The sequence below is a fragment of the Cupressus sempervirens genome, chromosome 2 (genome assembly GCF_028749045.1).
Source record: "Cupressus sempervirens isolate cs-2001-9-10 chromosome 2, ASM2874904v1, whole genome shotgun sequence".
NCBI classification, from domain to species: domain Eukaryota; kingdom Viridiplantae; phylum Streptophyta; class Pinopsida; order Cupressales; family Cupressaceae; genus Cupressus; species Cupressus sempervirens.
In genome coordinates, this window is record NC_143119.1 from 725,033,898 (window position 1) to 725,060,481 (window position 26,584).

The 26,584-nt window shown below is 35.0% G+C and overlaps 1 protein-coding gene across 1 annotated transcript in view; it reads left to right on the forward strand.

Annotated features, from left to right (window-relative positions):
- Positions 1-26,584, forward strand: part of LOC149575429 (guanine nucleotide-binding protein alpha-2 subunit-like) — a 152,462-nt gene that overhangs the window by 52,883 nt on the left and 72,995 nt on the right. The window contains exon 7 of the mRNA XM_089815171.1: positions 24,789-24,896. Coding sequence (XP_089671297.1) covers positions 24,789-24,896 — 108 coding nt within the window. The remainder of the gene's footprint in view (positions 1-24,788; positions 24,897-26,584) is intronic.

The window sequence follows — 26,584 nt, forward strand, 5'->3', positions numbered from 1 at the left end:
AATAAACTTTCAAAAGTTTTCCCAGAATTTTAATATTCCTCTTTATCTTCACGCTATAAATAGCGGCGTAGTCCAAATCCGACTCCATATCCAAGGGCCTCCATCTTAGAAAACTTCCGCGCTTCATCTGCATGTATTCTCCATGCTCGAACTCCACACATTTGCATGTCCTTTGCGGATACTCCTTGATGAGTTAAAAAAGCAACCTAATGTTCAAAAGGTTCAATTGTTTCCCCTACAGAAGAAGGTATTATGCAGGACCTTCGCATTCGACATAGCATGTCCTCATCACAGAAGCTTGGCAACGCAGACCTGGGAATAACTTTTGCTGGACCAGCATCATCGGGACCCGGTATAAATGAAAACCGACTCCCTATCTTGTGTGTCAGTTCCAAGACATCATTGGGCTCTGGCCCTTCAAAATTTCTTTGCAAAGGGAATGGAATTAATACCCTTTCGTCTGGGCTTGTTGACAGGCTGTGCCAATGATTTGTTGTTATATCTCGAAATTTTTCAAATATCTTCCTCCCATAACATGTTGCAATGCTTTCTGGATGGAACCGAACCCCATAATGTGGACTACTGCAATGCATAACACCCATTAGCACTTTTGCATCTTTAGCAGCATCAGGATTTTTAGAGGCACTAAAGCTTAAGTGCTCAGCCGATGAAATTGTTATCTCATTAACAAATTTGTGTTGTTTTCCATTCAAAGCACTTGAATTTGCATTTTCTAATACCTGACTGCTATGCGTTTCAGAAACATGATTCAATGCATCAGAACGTGATGTCCAGGCAATGGGAATCAGATCATTGGGAAGTGAGCTTGTGTTAAGTGCCAATGAATGGTATCTTACAACCCTAAATCCAGAACCTGCTCCAGAAGGAATATGAAAGTTGGCACCCGGTGTGTTCAATCTCACTACTTGCTCCACCCTCATACCCAGGCTCTGAAAAATTTGCAGGAAGTCCTTCAAAAATGTTTCTTAAATTGCTGTTGGTTAGTGACTACCTGGAAGAAATCTCATCAAATGCTGAAATGCCAGATCGGATTTATCCAGAATAGCATACCATACTCCGAGATTGAGTTGAATACGGTTTCTAATATAGTTCTATCCATTGCTATTGAAGACAAAATAATATTTGTATATGATCAAACAGCATGCTCCCTCTTGCCAATATATTTTACTAATTTCCAGCAAGGACAAGATGGAATACTGAGTTTTGCACATAAATAACAATAGGCTGCCCTCGAATTCACCTCTGCATCCATTGAAAAAGGATAGTCCTTTATTTCCTTTGACCTCAAAGCCTACTATTCCCATTGTGGCAATTCTCTTAAGAATATTTATGCCAGGTCCCTTAACATGCTGCATTAATTCCTCCAGTTGTGATGTGCTGATCATCTCAGCACTTACATTTATAAGCAACAAGCTGAACCATAAGAAAATTACTCTGGACATTTTATGGTGAAAAGGCAATAAACTTTGTATCTGGGGAAAGAATAAAGTGAAGTCCTCCTCCAGATTTTGTTCCATCCATTGACAACACCACTTCATCGTTCGCTTTCTATATAACCTCATAAATGGAGATGACACTTAAAATTTCGAGCTCCATCACCCTCAAAGGATTTAAAGATGGGCATTTAGAACTTGAAAGAAAGGTGGGTAAGCTAATCATCCTCTGCATTGATGTGTTTGAGCAAGGGCAATTGCGCAAAGACTAGACACATACTTTCAATTGAACCCAATGATAGAAGAGGTAGCCATAAAATATGGCGCAATCCATTTAGATGGGATATAGCACAAATGGTGGTATAATGGGATTGTCACCATGGGATACTACGAGATTACATCCAACATAGAGTTCACACAAAGATCAATATAAAGATTTGACAATAAAGATCTTGAAATATACTTCAAAGAATTGACCCAATTCGAGCAGATTGGATCAATTGAGGAATATATTGTTGAGTTCCAAAGGATTTTTGTTCTAGTCATAGACATTTGGAAGGCGTTTGGTGGTTCTATTTATCAATGGTTTCCACAGATTGATTGAAAGGGTTGGTCAAAGCACTAAACCCTATCTCCTTACAAGAAGCAATAAAGAAGGCAAGGGACATGGACCTAAAGATTATTAACAGCCAAACCTGACCCATAGAAACGAGGAAACTTGAGAAACAAAGTAATTTGACTACAAACAAAGAAACCTCAAGGAGACTTATTTTGGATGAAGAAAAAAGACAATAGTTAAGAAGGATAAAGCTATGCGTTACTAGTAAAGTACCAAGGACATTTGGGCATTGTTGCATGAGAAAGGGACAGATTCATTATATTAATGTTAGTCCCAACCATGAAAGGGAAAATGATGAAGACATTGAAATTGATAATAGTGATTATGACAATGATAACAATCCCCAAGCCTCCTTGGAGGGGTCCCCCCCAGACATGTTTCATCCCAAAGGCAACATGCAAGGAAGGGATATAATCATACTCCTAGAAAAGGAATCTTCACACAATTTGATCAACAATAGCTTTGTCATCTCTTAGGGCCCATTTGGTTGCTGGAATAGGAAGAGAAAATTAGAATATGTTTTATATTTGTTGTTTGGTAGGCTCAATTAGAATTAGGTTTAGGAAGACATATTCCAATTTTGCCTCTAAAATGAGCACACATCTATTGCAAAAAAATTTGTTATTGGAATAGGCCATTCCTATTCCCAATCTGATTTTTTTAAATTTTAAATTTAAATTTAATTTTTTTTCATTTTTTTCATTTTTTTTCAATTTTGTTTTTAACAATTTTTCTTTTAACATTTTTTTTTTTGTAACATTTTTTATTATTATATCTATTTGTCTAAAAAATAAATAAATTTTATTTCTCATTAACTTCAATGAATAAAATAAAAATGGAAATAAATTAACTTTTTGACCATTATTGAAAAAATTAACCAAAAAACAATAAATAAAAATAAAATTTTAAGGGAAATATTTAAAAAAATACAAAACTTAACCTTATTATTATTCCAATTTTGTACAACCAAACAATGGATTGACATATTCTCAATTGAATTCCAAGTGAACCAAATAGGACTCTGGAATTGCCATTTTTTAATTCTAATTTTCAATTCCTATGCCAGCAACCAAATGAGCCCTTAGGGGATACTGAGTTATGAGTAGGTAGTATTAGATGCGAAGATGGCCAATGGAGCAATGGTGGAATCTAGAATTATAATTTAAAAGTTGAAAATTTCCTTTGAGAATTATTCCTTCTCAGATAATTTCAATGTAATGAAGCTAGGGGACATCGATATGATCCTCAAAATCCAATAGAAGAGGGAGATTGGTAGCTTCAAGCAAGACTTTAAACCTTAACCCCTTTAATTTCAAGGTGCATGGCCTACAAAGCATTCTACATGGTTTACGAAATGAGAATGCTTCAAGTAGTGAAATCCAAGAAAGGGAAATCCAACAACAAAACAATAAATCATCTCAATGCTTAAAAGCATCCTTGTTGAATACCACCCTCAACTACTTCAAAGGAATCAAGGAAGGCATCCAAAGAATGTTTGGTAGTTGTTGGTCAACTAGATACATTGTGCATCCACACTTACTATTCCCCACTAAGAGTTGTTCTAGAAAAAAAATGGAAAAATCAGAAAGCGTTTTCACTAAAAAGGTGAAAAGGGAAAAAGGATCGAAGGCTTGTCAGAGAGCATTTTCGAGGGGATACTGTAATGCCCCAACTCTTGGACCATCTCCACTATTAACAATTATAAAATTATGTGGCCAAATAGCGACAATCCTTGGACATTCATAGCTAGTTAGATTTCAGCAAAAATAAATATATAGTAATTAGTAGAAGTAGTTGAATAAAGGTATTTAGAAAATTGTGAAGTCTTATGAGTAAGATGATTTTCTCATCTTCATTAGGAGAAATAAGATCAGTTTGATATGGTCACCTTTCTTGTTGGTATTGTGATAATTTGAGATTGAACTGTTGCTGGTTATGTGTGACACTAATATTGTGTCATTGATGTCAACGTATCTGTGGAGACCCAGTTTAATGAAGTTGAGTGTGCGATTGGGAAGGGATGTTGTAGGATATTTTGAAGACTTGTTACTATCAGTATTTACTGAGAACTGTTTCAAACGGTGGTTCAATTTTTTTTTGGTGAGTTTTGTTGGAGCAGAATTTCGATCCGTGATTTAGGATACTCCATGAAGATGTGAATTTGCATCTATCTATAGATTTTGTTGAGGATTATTGGTTCTAGATTTTGTTGAGGATTATTGGTTCAAAAGTCAACTTGTTCGTTAGGAAACATGTTATTTGGATTAATATGTTCATCTATTGGGTGATAATGTGTAAATTCTAATTGTAATGTATTCTATATGTGTTCTAGCCGACACTTATGGAATTACATTGGTTGATATTGAGTTGACCTAATATGTGTTTGCCTTGTATAAGTTAGTGCATTCATTTGTGACTTTGGTGTATGTGTATCGATGAGAGGATGATATGATGCGAAGTTGTTGATGCAATTGGATTAGAGTAGAGACCAAAGCTGATTGAGAACAAATATGAGTGGAATCTAATGATGCGCTTCAAAGGGATTGTATTAGCATAGTTGATGCTTTCAGTTAATTCATTTCAATGGATTGTTGTCCACAGTGAATTGTTGTTCACTTTTGAGTTGTTGCCCTTGTTGTAATTGGACTGTTGTCTAATTAGGGTGGTTACCATTGTAATAGAACAACAAGCTTTAGGCAAGTGGTTGAATGCACGTGTATTCCCCATTGTACCGTTGACAGGGTTATATATGTGCTAGAACATCATATTGTACGTTTGATCCCCACTGGGTTTTTTCCTTAGACGAGTCTTCCTCGAGAACAAAATATTGGTGTTGTGTTATGGTGTTATTTGCTTTGCATTGTATTTAAGTTTTTAGATTTGTTGAGTTGTGGATTGTTTAAGGTTTTGATTTGGTCACAATCGATTCGCCCTTCCCCTCCTCTAGTTGTGTGTGGTGCATTGTTATTCCTAACAATTGGTATCAAAGCTTTTTGGTCCTCCTTTTGACACTTATCTGCTTGAAGAGATCTACAATGGCCTTTGAGAAGGATAGTCTGAAGATTCATTGAACTATTTATGCACTTTGGAAAGGAAGGATGATTGCACACTTGATTTGCACAGGTATATAGCTTTGGAACATTACAAAAGTCCCTTATTAGATCTTAGATCTTGAGATGCAAATGAAGCTTAGATAAAGAAATTTTGTTGCAACATGATTGCCAAGGAATCCTTACTCAGTGTCCTAGCTCGTATCGGATGCTTTTGACTGCACATGAGATTTGAATGAGTTTGCAATCATTTTATGAAGGTTAGAAGTTTGTGTGACAAGTGAGGTTACAAAGTCTAAAAGGAAAGTTGGAATCTATGAGGATGAATGAAGATGAGAACATCAGGACATATGTCCAAAAGATAAGAAAAGTTGTTTGTGGAATCAGAGCTGATGGATGAACCATTATAAAAGACAAAATTGTCAAAGATTCTCAGATCCTTCCCATCTTTCTATGACACTAAGGTAGCTGCTATCAATGAGATCAGAACTATTGAAGATGCAACGAGACAAACATTGGCTGATAAGTTGTCTGCTTTTGAAATAAAATAAATTGGAGATGCAAAATCAACATATAAAGCTACTATTTCTAACAAATAGAATAAGATTGATTATGGCAGTTCTACAAGTTCTACAAGATTTGGTAGATATGCTAGGGAATGGGAAGAAATTGAGAATAGGAAAGGAAGCAAGAAGAATTGGAAACCATGATTGCAAAGAGGTTACCAAGAGGTGAAGGTAAGTATGAAGGAAAATTGGCTTTGAAATGTTTTGCATTTAATAAGATTGCTCATTTTGCATCTCAATGTCTAGAGAGAGTTTCTAAACATCAACTGAGGAAGTTTAAGGCTAGATATCAGAAGCAATGTTATTATGCTGCTATTGATGGTGTTACTGATGATGAATCTAAAAGAGTGAGGAATTAAAACTATATCAAGTTAGTATTTTAAAGAATTAGTTTAAAGAGACATTGAGATGTTATAATTAGGACATTATAGATATGCAATTAACAGAGTATTGAAGGGTGTGAAATTTTGATCCTTGTTGCATTGTAGAGCAAAAGTGAGGCTTGATCAGATTGTTTGTGTGCATAAAGTTGAATATTATTTCCTTTGTTAATACTAGTATTCATATAAGTAACATTCTTTAAGTTTTGGCAATATTTAAGTGTCTTAAGCTTTTCATCCGTTCATTGACATTTCAATCTTTTTGTTGAATGTTAGCAGTGAATATTTTCAAAAGTTATAAAACTTGTGACGTTAAAGCTTATGTCTTGAATGTTATTGTATTTTGTTTCAAATTCTTTTTGCATCCATAACATGGCAATGTAGAAGTGTTAGTTTACAACTTTTTGGTTAAAAGTACATCCCCATTTCTTAAACATTCAGAAAATCACAACATTTGATCATAAGAAGGGACCTATATCTTTTTAAAATTTAGATGCAAATTAATGAATAGTTTACCCAATTGATAGCAATTTGACTTTATATTTGGGCAAATATAGTTAATTTGTTTATTTCTTGAAGAAAGACAAATCTGTTAACCAACATGCTATATGATTGCACAATGCATAATACAACCTTCTAAATGCTTTTTGAAGTCCAATGTAAAGGATGTTGTGGTGCTTGCCCATTTCAAGTAGAATACAAAGTAGGAGAGATTTGTGATGCACTTGCATGGAATCAAGAGACTCTAAAGTCTAAGAACTTTTCAAGGTCATGCATAAAATTGAATTCTTCCATTGTAGTATGTTCTGGTGCCTAGAGTTCTTCATGAAAGATTTTGATCATTGCATTCACCTCAAATGACTATGTCATGTGGATACTTTGTGGCTCCTAGCCGGTTTTGGGATCTTTTAGTTTTGCTAAATGATTCTCCTTGGCGCCTTGTTTTCCAACCATCTCAAAATTGACCACGATGTACAATTTGAATAATTACTTTTTATGGAGGTCGTATTAGATTCCAAGTTTTAGAGAAGTTTTTGTTGAAAATGACTAACATTCAATTGAGCATCTTCTCATAGAATTTGGTGGTGTAGAGCCTATATCTAATTCATAGGGTTCAAAGGTCCTAGATCCTAGGGCTTGGTCCTAACCCAATTCGAATTTGAGTCTTGCTAGGGTTTACTCTTAGGTGGAGTAGTTTGTCTAGGATGGGCTCAAGCTGAGCTTGGGTGTACTTGGGCAGATTGATGGCAAACTAGGGCAGAAAAGTTTAGAAAACAAGTTCTTTTGCAAAGTTGTTGAGGGAGGTAGAGCAGGCTGTTGGATTTGATCACAAAAACTATCAAACTTCCATGCAATTTGACCATTAAGAGTTCGAAAATGATTTATTGCTAAGCTTAAATATGCCTATTTTTTCGTGATAACATTTCTATGGTCAAAGTATTAGAGTTAAATCTCTATATTTTTATTCTCTCTCTCTCTTTTGTAGATTTACTTCTATTTCTAATGGTCACTCCTCTGCTATGTTTCCAGATTCTCTCTCTGTTCAATATGGAAACTTTCTCTCTCTATAGAAACATTCTTGTTTATACTTGTATATATAAATCATATATGATCTTTGTTTAATGACACATTCATTATTTTACCTTCATTATGATCTTTGTTTAATAACACATTCATTACGATGTTTGCCCTGAGGCGCTTGTTCTCGATACTGAGACTCGTCCTACCAGAGTTGATGCTACTCAAGAGAAGTTTGATGAGTGTAATCGTGAAGTGGTCATGCTTATTAAGCTTTCAATTACTAATGGGCAACTGCCTCTAGTGTTGTTGGACAATACAACTGCAGAGATCTGGAAAACAATGAAGGATCTCCACGAGACATCAGACAGAAGCAGAGCTTTCTTTATGAAGAATCAGTTATTCTCTATTATTATGGATGAGCAGATGTCCTTATAGGCACATCTTCTAAATTAAGGACATTAAGATGAACGTGAGGCCATTGGTTGTACAATGGACGAAGAGGATATGGTGGTCATTACTTTGAAAAGTTTACGACCATCCTCTTAGGCACTTTATTGAGACGCTTGACATTACTGCAGCTAATGTTAACCTCAAATTTCTAGATTTATGCACCAAACTTATGTAGTAGCACCGTTGGAAACATCAATTTGGTAGCAGTGTTCCATCCTGCTCTGAACAAGCATTTTCAGTCCAATTCTTTCACAAGGATAAAGGTCCGTTACAGTTATCCACTCAGTCTCAAGATAGCTTCAAGAAGAAGCAACTCCATTGCAACTATTGCATCAAATTTGGTCATGGGATTCGAGATTTGAGGATTCACTTGCAAATTTTTATGTTTTGAAGTTAGGTTAACCATTAAGGGAGGGTATTAGAGTTAAAATTCTCTTTTTTTGTCTCTCTCTTCTGCAGATTTACTTCTGTTTTCTAATGGTCAATCTTCTATGTTTCCATATTCTCTCTTTGTTAAATATGGAAACTTTCTCTCTCTTCAGAATGTTTCTATTTCTCTCTCTTTGTTCGTTATATATACATTCTTGTGTACACTTGTATATATAGATCATTTATGATCTTTGATTACCAACACATTTATTATTTTACCATAATACAAAGTTGTTTATGTAATTTGTGGATTTGAGAATCCCAAGTGAGCTAGCTGAATATATGATAATGACAAACTGTTGCCTCTCTTCATCCTTCATTACTGGTTGTACAATATCTTTAAAACAACAATATCTGTATATATGTTTATATATATAATATAATGTTCACAGATACCTTTTTGAGGTATTGATTTCGCTTATTTATTGAAGTATGTTTTAATTGATTATTAGTATAATACCTTGCATGTCTTTCTGTTTAGATTAATGGTCAATATCTTTGTATAGGACAAATTTGATGAAACAATCAGGAAGCGGTTATGCTCATCAAACTCTCAATCACTGATGATCAATAGTTGCAGGTTCCCTTTGCCAAAACAACTGGAAAAATCTGGTTGCATCTAAAAGAATTGCATGGATCTTGTGATAAGAACTGCCGCTTTCTTTTCAATGAACATGCTATTCACGATCATGATCGATTAATAGGTGTCCTTGCACGATCATCTCAATAAAATCAAGGATTTTCGAGATTAGTTAGAAGCAATTGGATGCAAAATGGAAGAAAAAGGCATGGTGGTGATCACCATGAATAGTTACTGTCTTCCTATGAGCACTTTTTTGAGGCTCTCAACATTGCCTCAACGAATGTTGAGGTTTTTTGATTTGTGCCTAATGCTCTTATATCAAGATTGCTGGAAATAACAATTTGGCAGTGGCACCAGTTCATCTTCCAGAGAATAGGCCTTTACAACTTCCTTTGTCTTCTCAGTAGACATTCATTGCTTACGCATCAGAAGGCTCCAAGAAGAACAGTGAGTGCAATTATTGCCATACGTTTGGTTATGTGAAACTTGAGTGTTTAAAATGCTTGGTTGCACAAGCCAAGCAAATTAGTTCACAACCTAAAACACATGTAGGAGAGCACAGTGAGCACAATGAGTCTGCCTTTTACGACTTCAATGCTAAGGCCTGCAAATTATGTTAAGTCTTTTGCCTGGTACAGTTATTCAGGTGCATCCTGCCACTTCACTCATTCTCGGGATTAGTTGACAGATTTTAACCATTCTTAGATTTAGTTATTTTGGAGGGGAAGAGTACATTGTTGTTGGAAAAGGCAATATACAAATTCAGTTTGGAGGTAGGAAACTGATTTTCCGTGATGTGCACTATGTTCCAAAAATAAACTCAACCTTCTTTCAGGCAGTCAAATTCTGAGACATTCTGCTTGGCTAGACACAACCTTTAGTTCACAACAGTGTAGTATCATTAATCGGAGACTCAGTCTTTTGTTCTTGTGGGTGTTGAGGATCATGCTCTATTTAGACTTGTTGACTATGGTGACTCTCAGGAGCTTTCTATGGAAGCCAAGCACTCCTCTGTTAGTACACTATGGGATCAACAATATGGGCTCTTCAATTTGCACACTCTCTGATCTTGTTTGGGAAGATCTTGTGATTGGACTGCCCGAGATTGAGACCCAAAATCTGAGACTTTGTGGAGCATGTCAGGCTGGTATGCAACATCAGACTCCGTTTTCAAATGATGACTCTTGGAGAGCTTCTAAGGTACTACAATTGCTCCATGCTGATATCTGTGGATCTATAGCTACTCGTGTTACTAGATCTTGATATTTGTTATTATATGTTGATGATTTTAGTCATAAAATGTGGTTATATTTCCTTCATAAAAAACTAGAGGTGTTTGTTTTGTTTAAAAAGCTCAAAACATCTATAGAAAAACAATGTAGTCAACATATTGTTACTCTTAGAATTGACAATGGGAGATTTTTTTTTCCTTTTGCCTAGCCCATTTCTATGAAGAACATAGCATAAAATTGATGGAAGTATTGTCATTGATGTCAAAGGCATGCGTGAGATTAATGGAAGTTGTCATTGATGTCAAATGAAATGATAGATATGAAACATAAGTGTATTGGTCAACCTCCAAGCAAGTATCAAATGATAATAAAATGAGAATACAAAATGGCAATAATAATGAAGCAAGTAATGACCACCATGAGTAGCTTTACTTGTTGAGTAAAAAGTGCAGTTACACTAATGAGAAAGACAACAAATACATAGAGAAAGTAATGAAGAATTGATAAACAACATGAAGACCATAGTGGCCAATGAAGATACAATGTCTATTAAAACCGAAGTCTCTAGTATAGGTAGTGACAGAAGAGAATATGGATATGAATTATTATTGAACAAATTGAGGAAGCCCAATAGAAGCTTGATGAAAGATGAAGGCTATATTGAGTCTGACAATGATATTTGGACAGTTCACAGATTGAACAGTAAGAGTTGAAAAGAGAGATGGCAATGAGTTAGTTCCAGATGTAGGGGTATACAACAGAGATGCAGGGGTATACAACAGCGACACAATATATAGTATCAACATTGGAATTTAAGATATATTATACAATTCAGTTACGTAAAGGAACGATGAAAATGAAACAGCTAAAGCAGTAATTAGATTATCAATGATAAGGAAGATTATTCTACAGAACAGCAAACATCAAGATGGCATCATGAACTTATTACATACTGTGTAAAGAAGGCCGCATCAAGGAGATCATATACTATTCACAGGAAAGTGCTTTATGAAGATATATATCGATATTATGTCAATAACAAGTGCTTTATGAAGGTATATATCAATACTATGTTGAATACAACAGAGAAATCTATCAATAGTACGGAGGATCTTCATGATAAGTTAAATACATGTACTGCAGTTTGATACTGTTGGCAGAGAATACAGTTGTAAATCATCAGTTCAGAAGCAGTAAACAATATCACTACAAAAGCTCTGTGATTAGTAGCAATGGATTCTTAACAACACATACTGTACATGGATAGAAACCAGATGTTTTACAGGGAGATATTAAGATGTCTTAAAGGAATCATGGGATTAGAAACAAAGGTTGAACAATGTACAACCATCAGCATATGAAGTTAATATGCACGGAAGGTATGGATTCAAATCAATGATACCGTAAATTGCAGAGGAGCATGGCAAATCAATAATACCATAATAGAGGATTCGGAAGCAGCAATAAGGAAATGATAAGTAGCAAAAATGAAAAAGTAACTAAACATACGCATCATGGAGAAGAATGATTATCACAGACCATGGTATAAAAAGAAGACAAAGTACGAGTAAGGTAACCAAAGAGCACTGAACGGCAATGAGAGATGTTCGGCAGCAACAGGAAGGTGTGCTTCATAAATTGAATAGAAATACTTCCTACATGATAAATTAATGATTCATGGAATGATAAAAGACAAATCATATTATGTGTAGTAGCCAGAATGAAACCTCCAGAAGTCCATATTATAATTTTCAAGTTCAACTATGGTCTCAACAGAAGTAAAACAAGGATGCAAAGAAATTATTACAGATGCACCGGGAGTCTTCAAACAAATATCATGCCTATGGAAAACAATGTTGTAGAGTATATGAATTTCATATGAATGGTGAATTTACAGTTATGATGACTGAAGCAGTGATTGATAATGAAAAGAAAATGTGAATACAAAGATGCAGATCACATATTAGCATCTCAATAAAAGAATGATGACCTTTATTAAAAAACATATAAAGGATAACAAATATGTTATCATAAGAAGACTGCGATTAGAGTAATAAAATGGGCAATTATAATTATGCAAAATTGTAATTATTTTGAAGGGTTGTGAGTTATATTATTGAAAAGTCACATCTTTCAAAATATAAAAGATATATATTTTGAGAGGATAGAGAAAATAAGTGTGTGTGGTGAATGAGAACAAGGCAGAGTGAAAAGGTGTACATGAAATTTACAAAATCAGATTTCCATTCTGATTTATATATCTATATATAAAAGTGTGCAGATGGATTAAAATGTAAAAACATCAATATGAGAACAAGCAGCTGTAAGAGTGATATGTGAGAGTGAAGAAAAGATAAGAGGAAATTGAAAATGAAATTGAATACTTACATAAAAGTGCACAAATAGAGAAGGCCCAAATGAATACATATTAAAGTGCGAGTAAAGTAATCTGAAAAAGGAATAAATTAAAATATATATTTATAGACTTATCTTATCTAAATATATATTAAATGGTAAGTATGGAATAAGAGGGTAAAGTGTTCAAGTTTGAGAAAAGTAAAAGAAGAATAGAGATCCATCATCAGTTGAGTAAGCAACATTGATAAGGTGGAAAAACAGTTTGGGTGCAGTGGGTTGGTGCTCTCAAAGGTAACAGTGGGGAGTCGGTGCTTCTAGTAGGTCGGAGCTTGCGACGTGTGAGAGTTAGAGCTTCCAATGAGTCTGTGTTCATAAACATAGAGGTTGTAGCCTCGAAGCCTACAATACATTTAAAAAAAACAAAGTTTATATAAAAGCATTTATTGTCATGGTTTTTTCCCGCATTGGGTTTCCATGTAAATACTTGTGTTATTGTGTTCATGTGCCTAATTGTTTACTTCAGTGTTTAAAGTTACTTCTGTGAATAAAAGTTTAAATTGGCAAATTTGTTATTGTACTGATTCAACCCCCTCTCGGTATAATTGTGTGCTCTTCAAAAATGTTAATTAAAAACACCTTACACCCCTTAGTGAAATGGTGTTGTTGAGCGGAGCAACACATGATTACCTAAATGACTTGGTCTATGCTTGAACACAAGTGTTCCAAATAAATTTTTGGCTGAAGAAGTCAACATTGCTATATAGCTTCTCAATCGTTGTCCTGTAGTAGCTGTCAAGAAACAAACTCTGAAAGAGGTTGAGGCAGACCATAAAACCATAATTAGTCATCTCAAGCTTTTGCTTCACTGCTTTTATGTGGATCTTTGATACCAAGTGCACCAACATGGATGCCAAAAGCTAGAAACTCATGTTAGTCATTTATAGCATAGTTTTGAGAATCGCGGGGATTCACGTGATTGGATTCAAGCCAAACGATTTTTTGTGAATTGGTGAATCGAATCAGCGATAAAGGGTTTATGAAATAAGTTACTAAATTTCAAGGGTTTTTTAAGTTTGCCGATTCATGGCCGATTCAATTCCGATTCATGGCTGATTTACGATTTGATTCGGCCTTGCCGATTCCAATTCTTGTTACTTTGGTTTATAGTGATAATCAGAAAGCCTACCGGCTGGTTGACATTGAGAAAGGTTGTCTCATTATCAATTGTGATGTAGTTTTTGATGAGGAATGAGGGCCATTTTAGCTCTCTTCTCTAGGTATGGGTTTAGAGGATCAACCTCTCAAGGCCCAATACTTTGTCCTATTAGGTCCATTTGTTCTTGTTCCTACATGTCCACCAATTACTTCTCCTACAGGATCCCTTAGTCATATGGTTGCACCACCTAATTTTTCTCAAGATGCATTTGATCTTCTGTTTGGTGAACCTGATCCTCTTACACCTCTTGCTTTTGATGTTAGCACTTCTACTCTTTGGCCTAAATGGTGGGCTAAGAGGACTGGCGATCTTCATGATGACGAGCTCATCAAGGGTAGAACGTTTGGAAAGAAGAGCAACCCTTCCGATTTTGTAAATTTTGTTCTCATGGCCAACATTCATAGTATGTATAAGCCTCAAACATATGCATATGTAGACACATAAGGATACCTAAGTGGGAACAAGCTATAGAAACTGAGCACCACTGCTTGTTGCAAAATAACAGTTGGGTTCTATTACATCTTCCCCTGGGAAGAAGCACATTAGATGCAAATGAGTTTACAACTAAGTTGTCGTGTTAAATGCAGATGTGAGAATTGGGTGCGCGGATGCGTACAACTTTGTTTTGGGGATTTTGGATATGTTGGTGCAATTAAATTTTGTATCATACCAAGCAAGAAATATACAAAATTAAATTATTTGATGGTATGATACTTCACCACTGATGAAGATATTTGATAGTTCAGAAATATTCACATTGAAATAACTAATAAGCCTTATCATGTACATCTATGTTCATGATCCAATGCAAATCAGAAAATCATTACAATTACAAGATCAAAATACAGTTTATGATTCAATGTTCATCAATCTGAATCAGAATCAAAGTTTTCGAGTCGAGTGCAGATGTGAGAATTGGGTGCACGGATGCGTGCATTTTTGTTTTGGGGGTTTTGGATATGTTGGTGCAATTAAATTTTGTATCATACTAGGCAAGAAATATACAAATTTTAATTATTTGATGCTATGATACTTTACCACTGATCAAGATATTTGATAGTTCAGAAATATTCACATTGAAATAACTAATAAGCCTTATCATGTAGGTCCATGTTCACGATCCTATGCAAATCAGAAAATCATTACAATTACAAAATCAAAATACAGATTATGGTTCAATGCTCATCAATCTGAATCAGAATCACTTGGATTCAGAAAAAAACTCCTCATCATCTCCCACTCTTCCAACTGGTGCATTTTCAAGATCATTAAAACCCAAAATAGTTCCACATGTAGGTCTATGTTCACGATCCAATGCAAATCAGAAAATCATTACAATTACAAAATCAAAATACAGTTTACGATTCAATGTTCATCAATCTGAATCAGAATCACTTGGATTCAAAAAAAAACTCCTCACCATCTCCAACTCCTCCAATTGGTGCAAGTTCAAGATCATTTAAACCCAAAATAGTTCCACTGGTGCTAGATGCACCATGTGTGATGATGTTATCGCCATCGTCATCCATTATTGTATTGGATCTTGAATCATTGCATCCAAGTTCACACTCTTATGTTCTATATCCCAATGCTTGGCTGCCCCTTACATGTAGTGATCCTCCTTACATGACAAAAGACAGAAGTTGTTATGAATGTAAACCGAGTCTTCATCTTTTTTTGAGCCCAACTGGTTATGCTTCACCAAGTTGATAAAGGAGTATGCACTCCAATTCTTTTCAAGAACAAAAGAACTTGTAACTTGGACAATGTTCACAAAATAAATGTACAACATAAAATTGAAAAGTAAATTAAAAACATTTAGAATACGACTAGTAAACAAAAAATAAAAAAATTTAATTGCGAGAGAAGCTTAATTGCAAGAGGTTGTAGATGATTAAATGGCTTACCATAGAGGTACCGCCATTTGATAGTTCCCATGTTGCTTTGGTCCTTTATTATTGGACCAAGTTTTCATCCCGAGGGAAATAAACCAATTTTTGTCCAAACCTTTTGGCACATTTCTTCATCTGGGAAGAGTCTTGCAAAAGCTTTGTAGCACCCAGTAGCAATTTCTTCATCCACATTTGATGCTACTCTATCTGACTTAGCAAGTCTTTCCTAACTATATTACCTTGGAGATGGGGCATATGCAAGGAGGTGGAATGGGGTGGTCGTCTTCTCCCAAAGATGATGAGTGATGCTTGCTACCTTATTGCACAAGGCTTCACATTCTATGGGGTCATTCTCATGTGTTTGAATGACAAGTTTTACCTTCTCAACCATTGTGTCCGTGCCATCATGTACATCCCCCAAACAACGTTAATCCATATCAATAAAGCAAAGCACAATCATGTTAGGTTCGGTTAAATCCAATACAAATTGCACATGAGCTCACCAACTCTCATTCAAGACCAATGCCTTGACCTTTTGGGCCTTCTCTAGTGTGAAACCTTCCACACACCCTATTGGTTGGAGATAACCATTTGGCCCAATGTCCCTTGCACCTTGACAAGTTGTCTCATAATAATAGTATGAGATGCAAATTGGGTCTCAATAACAAGTTAATAATAATATGTCAATAAATATTAATCAAAGTTATTTGCAATTTGATAGGTGAACATAACATTAAATTTATTAAATGTTTACAAAGATAAATTAAATTTAGGGATTACAATTTACCTTCAACAACTCCAAATTGGAGAATATTCTGAATCTCGATTGTTACATACAATGGTTTGTCACAAACATCTCTATCGCCCTCTCTTCATATATTTGCTTCATCCAACCTATTTGAGTGCCAATTTTTGCATGACCAAGTTGAGGGAGTATATGTTGTATGGTGTATAGAACATATGGTCATACCAACCCTCAATCAAAGCACTTGCACTCCTACAAATTTTGGCATTGTCTAGAAGCACCTAGACCATATTCTCACTACCCACCATCTCTGGTCTCAGTGAGTGTAATGTCCCCATTTTTGGCATGCTTCTGAGGATGATTGTGTCAATTCATTATGGCGACCCTCGTGAGTTGACAGGTTGATTAGAGGATCTCCGTTGCAAACTTACTATTTCAAGTAAGTCTATTTTTGGTAGTGCAGTGGGCGGCTCTGGCAGTTGGTCGTTACCTGTAGTGGATGTGGTTACTATTTGCATGAGCTCTTTATATTAATTAATTATTAAAGTAGCATTATTATAATAATGTCGTTAAGAGATATTACTAAAAGAGTTGTGTTGGAAAGTTTTAGGAGCTGAGTTCTTTTAGGAAACTTGTGCAGTTTCTGGAGTTGAGTTTTTTTGGGAAACTTTTGCCAACAAGAGATTATAAATATGAGCTCAATTCATTTGAAAAAGGATCGATTGGATATTATTTGCTTTTGTGTCTTTGTGGCTTTTTTGAGGTTCTGAATTTTGTTGCTCTTGCTGAAGTATAAGGGTCTGGAGTTCAAGTGTATTCAACCACTGCTGAGGTAAAGTGGAGTTGAATTTATTTACGATCTGGTTTTAGAGGGCTTTTGTTGGCTGTTTGCTGTTGTCAAAAGTGTTTGATACTGTGGAAGACTGATAGTTTTATATCTGCAAATTGAGCGACTGACATTTTTAATGCATTGACATACACCCAAGCAAGGCAGTGGTAATCTATTTGAGGGCTGGCAACCAACTGGAGAACCCTGCGTTTGCACATATAGGGTCTGCGTCTGAAACTACAGCCTGTGTCACCTTTTTCAGGGCCTACAATCAATTCCCCAGGCCTGCAATTTATAATTGGGGGCCTGCTACATGTTCAACGACCATCAGTAGGGGTCTGCGGTCATTAACATTGGGGTATGATCTGGATTGGATGGCTGGAACTAATGATTGGTGACCTGCAAACTTCATCAGGCTTGGCGTTTGGGGGTTATTGGTGGCTGCGATCCAGTTCAGAAGTTTGTTTTTAGAGCTGGAGATGTCCATGACAACTGGATATGTATTGGGAGCTGAGATAGGCTCATCAGGTTCAATTTCAATTTCAATAAGTATGTTAACATTTGCCAACAGAATAAACAGGTTCATTTGAATTCAGTTTGTTATGGAAATCACTACATCCTCTGTTGGAGTTGGAATGACAATAACAGATTCTTTATTATTTGCATAAATTAGTTGTTTGCTTGTAGTCACATTGATATGTGAATGAACTGTTATAAAGACAGAACTAGTGAAATTCAATACTTACAAAATATGTTTGGCATTAGTAATTATAATTTGAAACAAAGAAACAAAGAATTTTTGATCATCTTATTAACAGTAGTAATGAAGTTGCTAGACAATTGTTTGATGTAATGTCTAACCAATGAATCAAGGAAGAAATGGCTCTCTAATTAGCCACCTAGACTACGGGTTCTTAAAATGAGATTTCTAGGAATCAACTATGAATCTTTCACTTCCCGTTCACAATGAACTGCCTTTAAAATCAATGGCCCTTTGAAGGACACTGTAATCACATTAATCAGTGACTGGTTTTTTATATCTTTCCATGCATCAAAGACAATAGAAATGCCTGAAGTTTTCTAAGAATTTCTAATTGGTTCAATAGCTCTCTCTATAGAGGCCTTCTCTTTTTGCAAGAGAGTGGTATGCACCTTTTCATACACGAGACCTGTGTATTCAATTGGTGCTTTATTGATGGTTGCCACCATTTCCTTTGAACATGGTGATCTCACCAAGTTAAAGGGAACACCGTTTCCATAGAGGCAACATGCAATGGCTTGATCAACAAGCACTCTTGTCTCCATTTCTAAATGCGGCGTCGAATGGACCTCTTTTGTGGGTGGTTTATGCTCTTTCTCTTCCTCTCCCAGTATAGGTACTTGCAAGAATGGATGTTTGGAAGATACAATTGGTTCGGTGGGTAATTACATTTTTTCCTTCCAGATGAAGGTTGACAAGAATCATTGCCTTTGCACATTGCCATTCTTTGGGCAGAAGGGCCCATAAAATGAAGTTTGACCCGAGATTATGAGCTATTCAATGGTTTGCCTTTGTTACTTTGAAAATAATTACACTTCCAAGGATATGAGCCATCTTCTAAAACTTGTGATATTCTTGTGATATGTCTCCATAAATTAGATCCTACGTCAATTTTGGAATTGTCAACTCCTTGTCCTCCTATTGAAAATTGACTATCAATGGAGACCATTCGTACACAATCCAATCTAATTTCTTGTTATAATCAGAAATTAAATAAATTAGAAAAAGCTATGAACATCAAGCATGTAAGTGCAAAAGAAAAAATGATACAAAAATACTAAAATAGATAGCCAAACTTATTTCTTTGTTTCTTTTTAAAATAACAATGAAAATCATCTGAAAATTTCTTCCCAAACTTGAAAAAATTCATAAAAGTGCTCAAGCATGTGATTAAATGCTACCTTAGACACTTAAAACTTCTTTGTGGAAGATATCTCTCACCCCACAAATGATCCTCTTTAAAAATAATCACTTTGCCGTAAAAATGTGAAAATGGAGACCAAATCGAAAGAGAGCCTAGCTACAAACAAAATGAGATGCAAAATAATTGAATGGCTTCTTTTAGGGTTTGTGAGAGGAAAAAAAGAATAAAAAATGTAATTAATACATGTTATAATGTGCTTTAAGTGTTCAGGTTTTTGCAAAGAAGCATTTGAAAAGATGTTGGGCTCCTAGATGCCCGCAAATGCACCTAGTTGCCTTGTGGATGCCAGCTAGAAGCACATCTTGGGCCCTTGGATGCACTTCTGGGTGGCATCCATAGAGCACCGACCATGCCTCCACTTCCCCAGACTTTTGTTTTAACCTTTGAGTATTACTAACAAGAACTAGTAACTAATGTTTGGTTAAATACAAGGTTACCGGTGCTTTGGATAAATACAAGGCTTGCCTTGTTGCTTAAGGCTTCTCTTAGTGTGAAGCAATTGACTACAAGGAGACATTTTCTCCGAGAACATAGATGAGCTAGAAGTTCCATCAAATGGACGTAGCCATGACAACTCAATGTGACTAGAAGGCCCATGAAATGGACATGAAGAGTGCCTTCCTTAATGGTGAGTTATAGGAAGAGGTATACATGACACAACTTCTTAAATTCAAGGTCCCCGATAAAGAAAACTAGGTACTCAAACTAGTTAAAGCACTCTATATGGCCTAAATAGGTTCCTTGGGGGTGGTGCATGAAAATTGATAAGTACCTCACAGATTAGGGCTTCTAGAGGAGTCCGTCAGACTCAAATCTATATGTCAAGACTATTGGCGGTGATATCATCCTTTTGGTTATATATGTTGATGACTTGATAATCACTTGGAATTCAAACTCTTTGATTTAGGGAATCAAGGAGAACTTATGCCAATCTTTCAATATGACTAACCTTGGGCTTCTTCACTAGTGCCAAGGTGTTGTGATTTGCAGTAGTCTCATGCCATCTTCATCTCTCAATGTAAGTATGCCCTAACTTTGCTAGAAAAATTCAGATTGAAGGATTACAAACTTGCAGCTACACCTTTGGAGTTTGGTTTGAAGTTGTTTTCCAGGTCTCTCTCTCTCTCTCTCTCTCTCTCTCTCTCTCTCCAGTTGAGAATGAATTTGAATTCAGAGAACTAATAGGAAGTTTAATCTATCCCACCATAGCTAGACTTGATCTCAACTTTGTAGTAAGTTACATATCTTGCTTCATGATAACTCCTACTTGAGATCATTGGGCTGTAACAAAGCATATCTCGCACTATGTCAAGGTGCTTCAAAGTTTGGTATTCTCAATGGACGAACCAAAGATCCCAATCTTGTTGGTTGCACAAATTTTGGACTGGGGAGGTTTTTTTAATGACAAAAAAGGTGCTATCACTTGGACTTGTAAGAAGCACCAAGCCGTATCTCTTTCCATGAAGAAAGCTAAATATTGGGGAGCAATCAAGCTAGCTTTTGAGTCAGTTTGGCTTCATAGGATGCTTTTAGACATCCATATGGCTCAACTAGGCCCTTCCCTTCCTCTTTTCTGACAATCAAGAGGTGCTCAAACTTGTCAAAACACAGGCTTCCATGAGCTGACCAAGCATATTAATGTTCATTGTCACTTCATTCACCAACTAGTTAATGGATCCGTGGATTTACAGTATGTTTCTATAGTGGATCAAACTGTAAATATTAACAGTAAGACCCTACATCTGGATAAGTTTGTCAAATTGAGGGGGCAGCTTGGTGTATTTGACAAATTGTCCATTAAGGGAGGGTACTGGACCTTGCAATATCTTCCTATTTCAGTTTAAGGGTCAATATCTTTATATAGTTTAGATTTATTTTTTATTTTTTATGTTTGTTTTTTTAGAAACATCATTCCTTGTAAATTATATATGAACATTTTGTTCATTCATTTAATCATTCAATTTTTTCCAATTACATGTGGTTTTAATTGATCTAATAAAGAAAAATGTTTGTCTAAACAAATAACATAGTTGTTATAGAATATGAAGTAATGGTGACAATACTAGTCTATTCTTTATGAAAGTAACATTAGTTTATATATTTTCATATTTTGATATTGAACTTAAAGTATATGATGCTATGATTATGAGTTTGTGGTGTTTTAGTTTTTTACAATATACTATGTGATATTTCAATCTTAATTCATGTTTCTAGCATGCATATGTATAATTATTACATGTTTTTGTACTAATGAACTTTGATGAACCCAAAGTCCACTGTAAAGTTTTTCCATATTGGCGAATAGATTCCTTAAACCTATGTATGAACCCGAACCCAAATCGACAACTTAGGCCTATATTGACATGCATCTTTTGTTCCAAAATTGTGTAGCTTAGATTATTGCTTGTGGCATAATTTTTTCACTTGTTTTTTATTTTGTATGGGTGAGGTTTTGCGCTCTTGTAGAGATATTTAGTCTATAGAATACTTAGTAGAGCACTATTGGAAACCTATTCTTAGCATTTTTCTTTCCAAATTTTAGTGAAACTTCTTGCTCTGAATGCTATGTGTAAAATGCGCATGAGGCAATAAATGAAAGATCTGATTAGTAAGCTTTGTTCTTGAAGTGAATTTGATTGTGGATGGTTATTACATGCTTTGTAGAATAGAATAAATATTACTTCCTTTCTCTTCCATTGTGTAGTTCAAAGATTGATTATCTTGGGATATCACTCAAATTTCTTATGTTGTATGATAGCTTCTATTCCTTTCTCTTCCAAGCAAGTATAGTTAGTTATGTGTGAAGATTGGGATTCAACCCATTGCAAATGTTTTGCCCAAATTTATGGAACTTGTGTTTTAGTTTTTGGGATGTGAAATTGGGTAAGTAGGCGCAACATCAGAGGTCTAGTTTAATTTATTTGTAAATTTATATAAACAATGACCCAATTATAATTTGGATTGCATATCTAGTTATTTTAAGGGTTTGAGTTTTGTCGTCTAGCCTAGGAAAATTGTGTTTAAGGATGGCAAGTTCAAGTTTTCTTTTATATGATATGAGTATCCCTATAGATGATGTACAATGAAATAGCGATAGTTGAGTACAAAATTTTACCCACTAAAAATCTAGCTACCTAATTGTTAATCAAAAGTGTCTAAAGAATGGATAAAGTGTTTTGGGGTGTGTATGCATCCTATATGTTGTAAGAACTTACAATTTGTGCTAAATAAAGTTGGAATCAAGGATACAACTCACCAAAGCACATCTAGACTCGACTCATGAGTATCCCCATTAGACCCGTTGACTTGTTGAGTCTGGCAAGGCATACTTATAGTTAGCTATAAAAAACTTGCAAGATTTCACTGCTTCCTTGGATTATGATGTGCTCATCGAAAATATACCAAAAAAACATGTAAATGACGTGCACCATGAAGGTCTACCCCTTGACCTTGTTGGGGTGTTGGTCCTAGACCCTCATCAAAGTATAAGTCTAGGAAGGTAATATAGGTCAGCAATCAATCACGATCAAATCTACAAGATACATATACCTAAAGCAAATCTTTGCACCGTCATAGCCAAAACCTCTATCAAGATTTTTTTATTTGAAAGAGTGGACTTGTTTGGTAGGGTATGATTGCCATAGGCAAAGCTGACATGTTGTAGCCATTGTAGTAGTCAATACTAATCAAGTCATAGTTGGCAGGAAATTCCATTTTCATAATGCAAAAAGTTTATCAATCACGCCATGCACATACAATTGATAGAACATCCAATCTATTGGTATCGTAGCTTAGGTCAAACTAAACACAAACATTTATCTATTAACTTAACTATTCCTCTTTTTTAATGAGCTTGACAACAAAACATTCAGTCTTTAAGGCTTCAAGCAACATAATAATAAATTCCTTACTTGAATACACACTAGAAAAACAAGCTAATACAATGGCTACATCGTTATCCATGACCTATCTTATAGGCTAGTGCATGAATTACCATGATGTTGGAATTAGCAATACAGATTTCTGTGAGTAATACAGTTTACATATTTGTTTTGATGTCATGAAATTCATATTCCATGCATTTTGTAAACATTTGACAATATTAATATATCTTAATGTGTTATTTCCTTCAGCTAAAATTGTGGTCATGCATTGTGTTGTAAATTTATACTTATTTATGTGATCAAAGTAATTTCTATTTGACAAGGTTATTGTGTCTTTAGGGTTTATTAATGAAAGGAGAGTGAAATAATTTATGGTGTTTTTCAATTGGCTTAGTCTACATTGTGTCTGGGAGCCAACTGACAGCCCGAGTCAAAGATCAGCTTGCCAAGTCCGAGTCTTGTAACACTGCATGGCATATCCTTGTCAATGATGTCAGTCGTTTGTAATATTTAATGACAGTTGAAATGAGAGAAAGAATGGGCTGGGTAATTGTGTTTCTTCCAGATTGATGATAACTGCACAAGGCATATAGGTCAGTAGTGCATTAGGTACTTTGCTGGGCCAGATGCAAGTTTTCAGGTGTGCCTTCTTAGGTTAATATGTAAACATTCTCCTATGCATCAGGTTGTAACATTTCTTACCCGTGCCTGTATCTTTGTGGGTTACATTCTCTAGTTCTTATTGTTAATATAAGTGTGTTCTGAAATAAGTAGAAGCTTAGTCCTAAGAAAATATGCATATCAACTTTCAGAGTTTCAATCTGCCATAACAGCTAAACTATTGTTGCTTTGAGTGTCTTTCTTCATTGAGGGAGTCAAACAATGTCTGTTGGGGTCTAGATGCACCTCCCAGTTATGTGGAGTGAAGGACCATATGTTAGATTGGTGGTCATGTGTTTGTTTATAGCTTGTAAACTTCAGCTGCAAATTCTTCCCTGTTGTGTATTTTGATCATGGGAAAACCCGTGGAATATTTAAAATATTAATGTGCACCGTTGCTTTCTTTGTCACTGCATCTTTTTCTATATTACTTTGTATGCCTGTATATGGATGAGGTGTTGAAAAGGCTTGGTTAGACAAATTTGCTCCTAATAGGTCTGTAGCTGGTTTTTTCTTGGAGCACCATCTTAAAACTGATGCTTGTGAGTCATTCAATATTGGTATATGCGAGTTGGTAGTTTTGAGTAGTTTTAAAGACCGGTTTACGAGAAATTTATTTTGTTAAAACAAATTAATGCCGGACTTGTACTTAGTGCTATGTTATGTATACCAGATTAAGTGACCAAATATATTCAAGTTTTTTACAGGAACAAATACTTCAACTCCATTTTCCAGTTGTTTAAAATTTCAAATATTTATAAATCCAACCTTTTACAGAAATAATTGTTTGTTGTGCTTTTTTACCGAGGTATATCATTTTATTTCACTGCACAGCCTTATTGATATTGTATTTTTTATTTTAAGCCAGGAAAAAACAATACTGTATATTAAGTCCAGCAGGCTATTTTCTTTGGAATTGCACAATTTGCACAATCTTATTTTAATGTTTATGACAGGATATTGGAGAAATGTTGTCTGATATAGGAGGAAGGTCAGATTACCCGCTTCTAAATGAGAAAGTAGCAGAGGACATTGAAGCAATATGGAATGATAATGCTATTCAGGTAGTTTGCTTCTTTCTAAACAAGGAATGTTTCTAATAAGCTCTCTTGTGGTTTATGCCTTATGATAAATAGATTATAGATCTCAACAATCTCTACTTACAGGGTTTTGCTAAAGTATTATAACCATAGTTTGCAAACTCAGATTCAGAGAGTACTCGGCAAGCCCAAAAATTTGAACTTGGAGAACAAAAACTCTGCAAAAATACAACATTTTTGAATGAACTAAAAGTTAAATTATCTTAAAGAAACATATTTTTTTTTGTAAAGTTAATTACAAAATGTATTAGATAAAAAAATTGACATCTTGAAGAAAATAATCAAAAGAACCAAAAATCGGAATCAGATCAGAATACTCGAATCGTGAATTGCCTATAAATTGGCCACGAATCGGCAAAGTCAAAAAACCCTTGAAATTTAAAGATTTTAACGATTTAAAACTTCTTTCATGCACCCTTTATTGAAATCTAAAATACACTATAACATCATCAAATTGAAGCTAACATACATAAACACGAAACATAATTGATAAATCCATCACATGTGCAAAATGTAAATTGTAGCTTAAGTAAATAGAAATCATAGGATCATAATGAGTCATGACATAGATATATAGAATTATACATGTTGTCAAATCATAAATGCGTGTAAGATGAAGATCCATAATGATAAAACCAATGACATCAAATCATAAATGTATGTAAGATGAAGATCCATGAAACATATTTCTCTCTGTAAACAATATGAAAAAAACAAGGCTTTAGCTCAAGCATCATGATCATCCTCAAGCTTGATTTTTGGACTGTGATTTTTCTGATTTTTACTTGAATAATTTATTTAGGCGATTCAGGCTATTTTCTTCTCAAAAATTGGCAATCGGGTTTAATGAGTCAGAAAAAATTGCCCAGGCTTCCTTGGATCGCTAAATTACCAAAATCGCATGAATCACGGCGATTCTCCTTACGCTAAAAGAAATACATGGTCTTATAGCAAGATAAGCATGTCAAAAACACATTAAACCAGCACCTTACCTACACATTTCTATAAAAATGTGAGAGTTAAACTTGTGGGTACTTAGCTAACAAAAAAATTAGAGAGTACTTGGCAACTCAGGGATTACTCGGGGAATTTTCAAACTATGATAATAAGTACTGATTTTTTTCTGTGTTTCTTATAGAAAAGTGTGGGGAAATTTTAGATTCCGGTTCTACCTTAAGAGTATATGATGAACAATTGAAGGAAGGTACATGTCATGCGGATGATATGCATTAGAAGAATTGGTCTAACAAGATATAGTTAAATATTTATATGGTCTAGGTTACTCAAAATAGACATACAGATTACTCAGAATAAATATACTTGAAGGACTTAATTTGTAAACATAATTTCCGTAACAGTGGAGCTAAATAAATCGAGAAGGGTAGGTACAAGTTATAACAAACCTTCTTGACTAGTCCATATCATGATCATTTTGTGCATGAAAGAATAGGCAAAGAAAACTTACAGAATACAAGCTTCTCATGGAAGGGATTTCTTGCACATCTCATTTTGTCAACTTCTATGATTGGAAAACCTTCAACACAATTAATCCAAAAGCTTGTGTTGCAACTTTAAAATGACTATTTTTCACATGTAGAATGTTCTTTATTGCAACTTCCTCCACCTCTTTTTTCTTTGCATTAACCTTTATT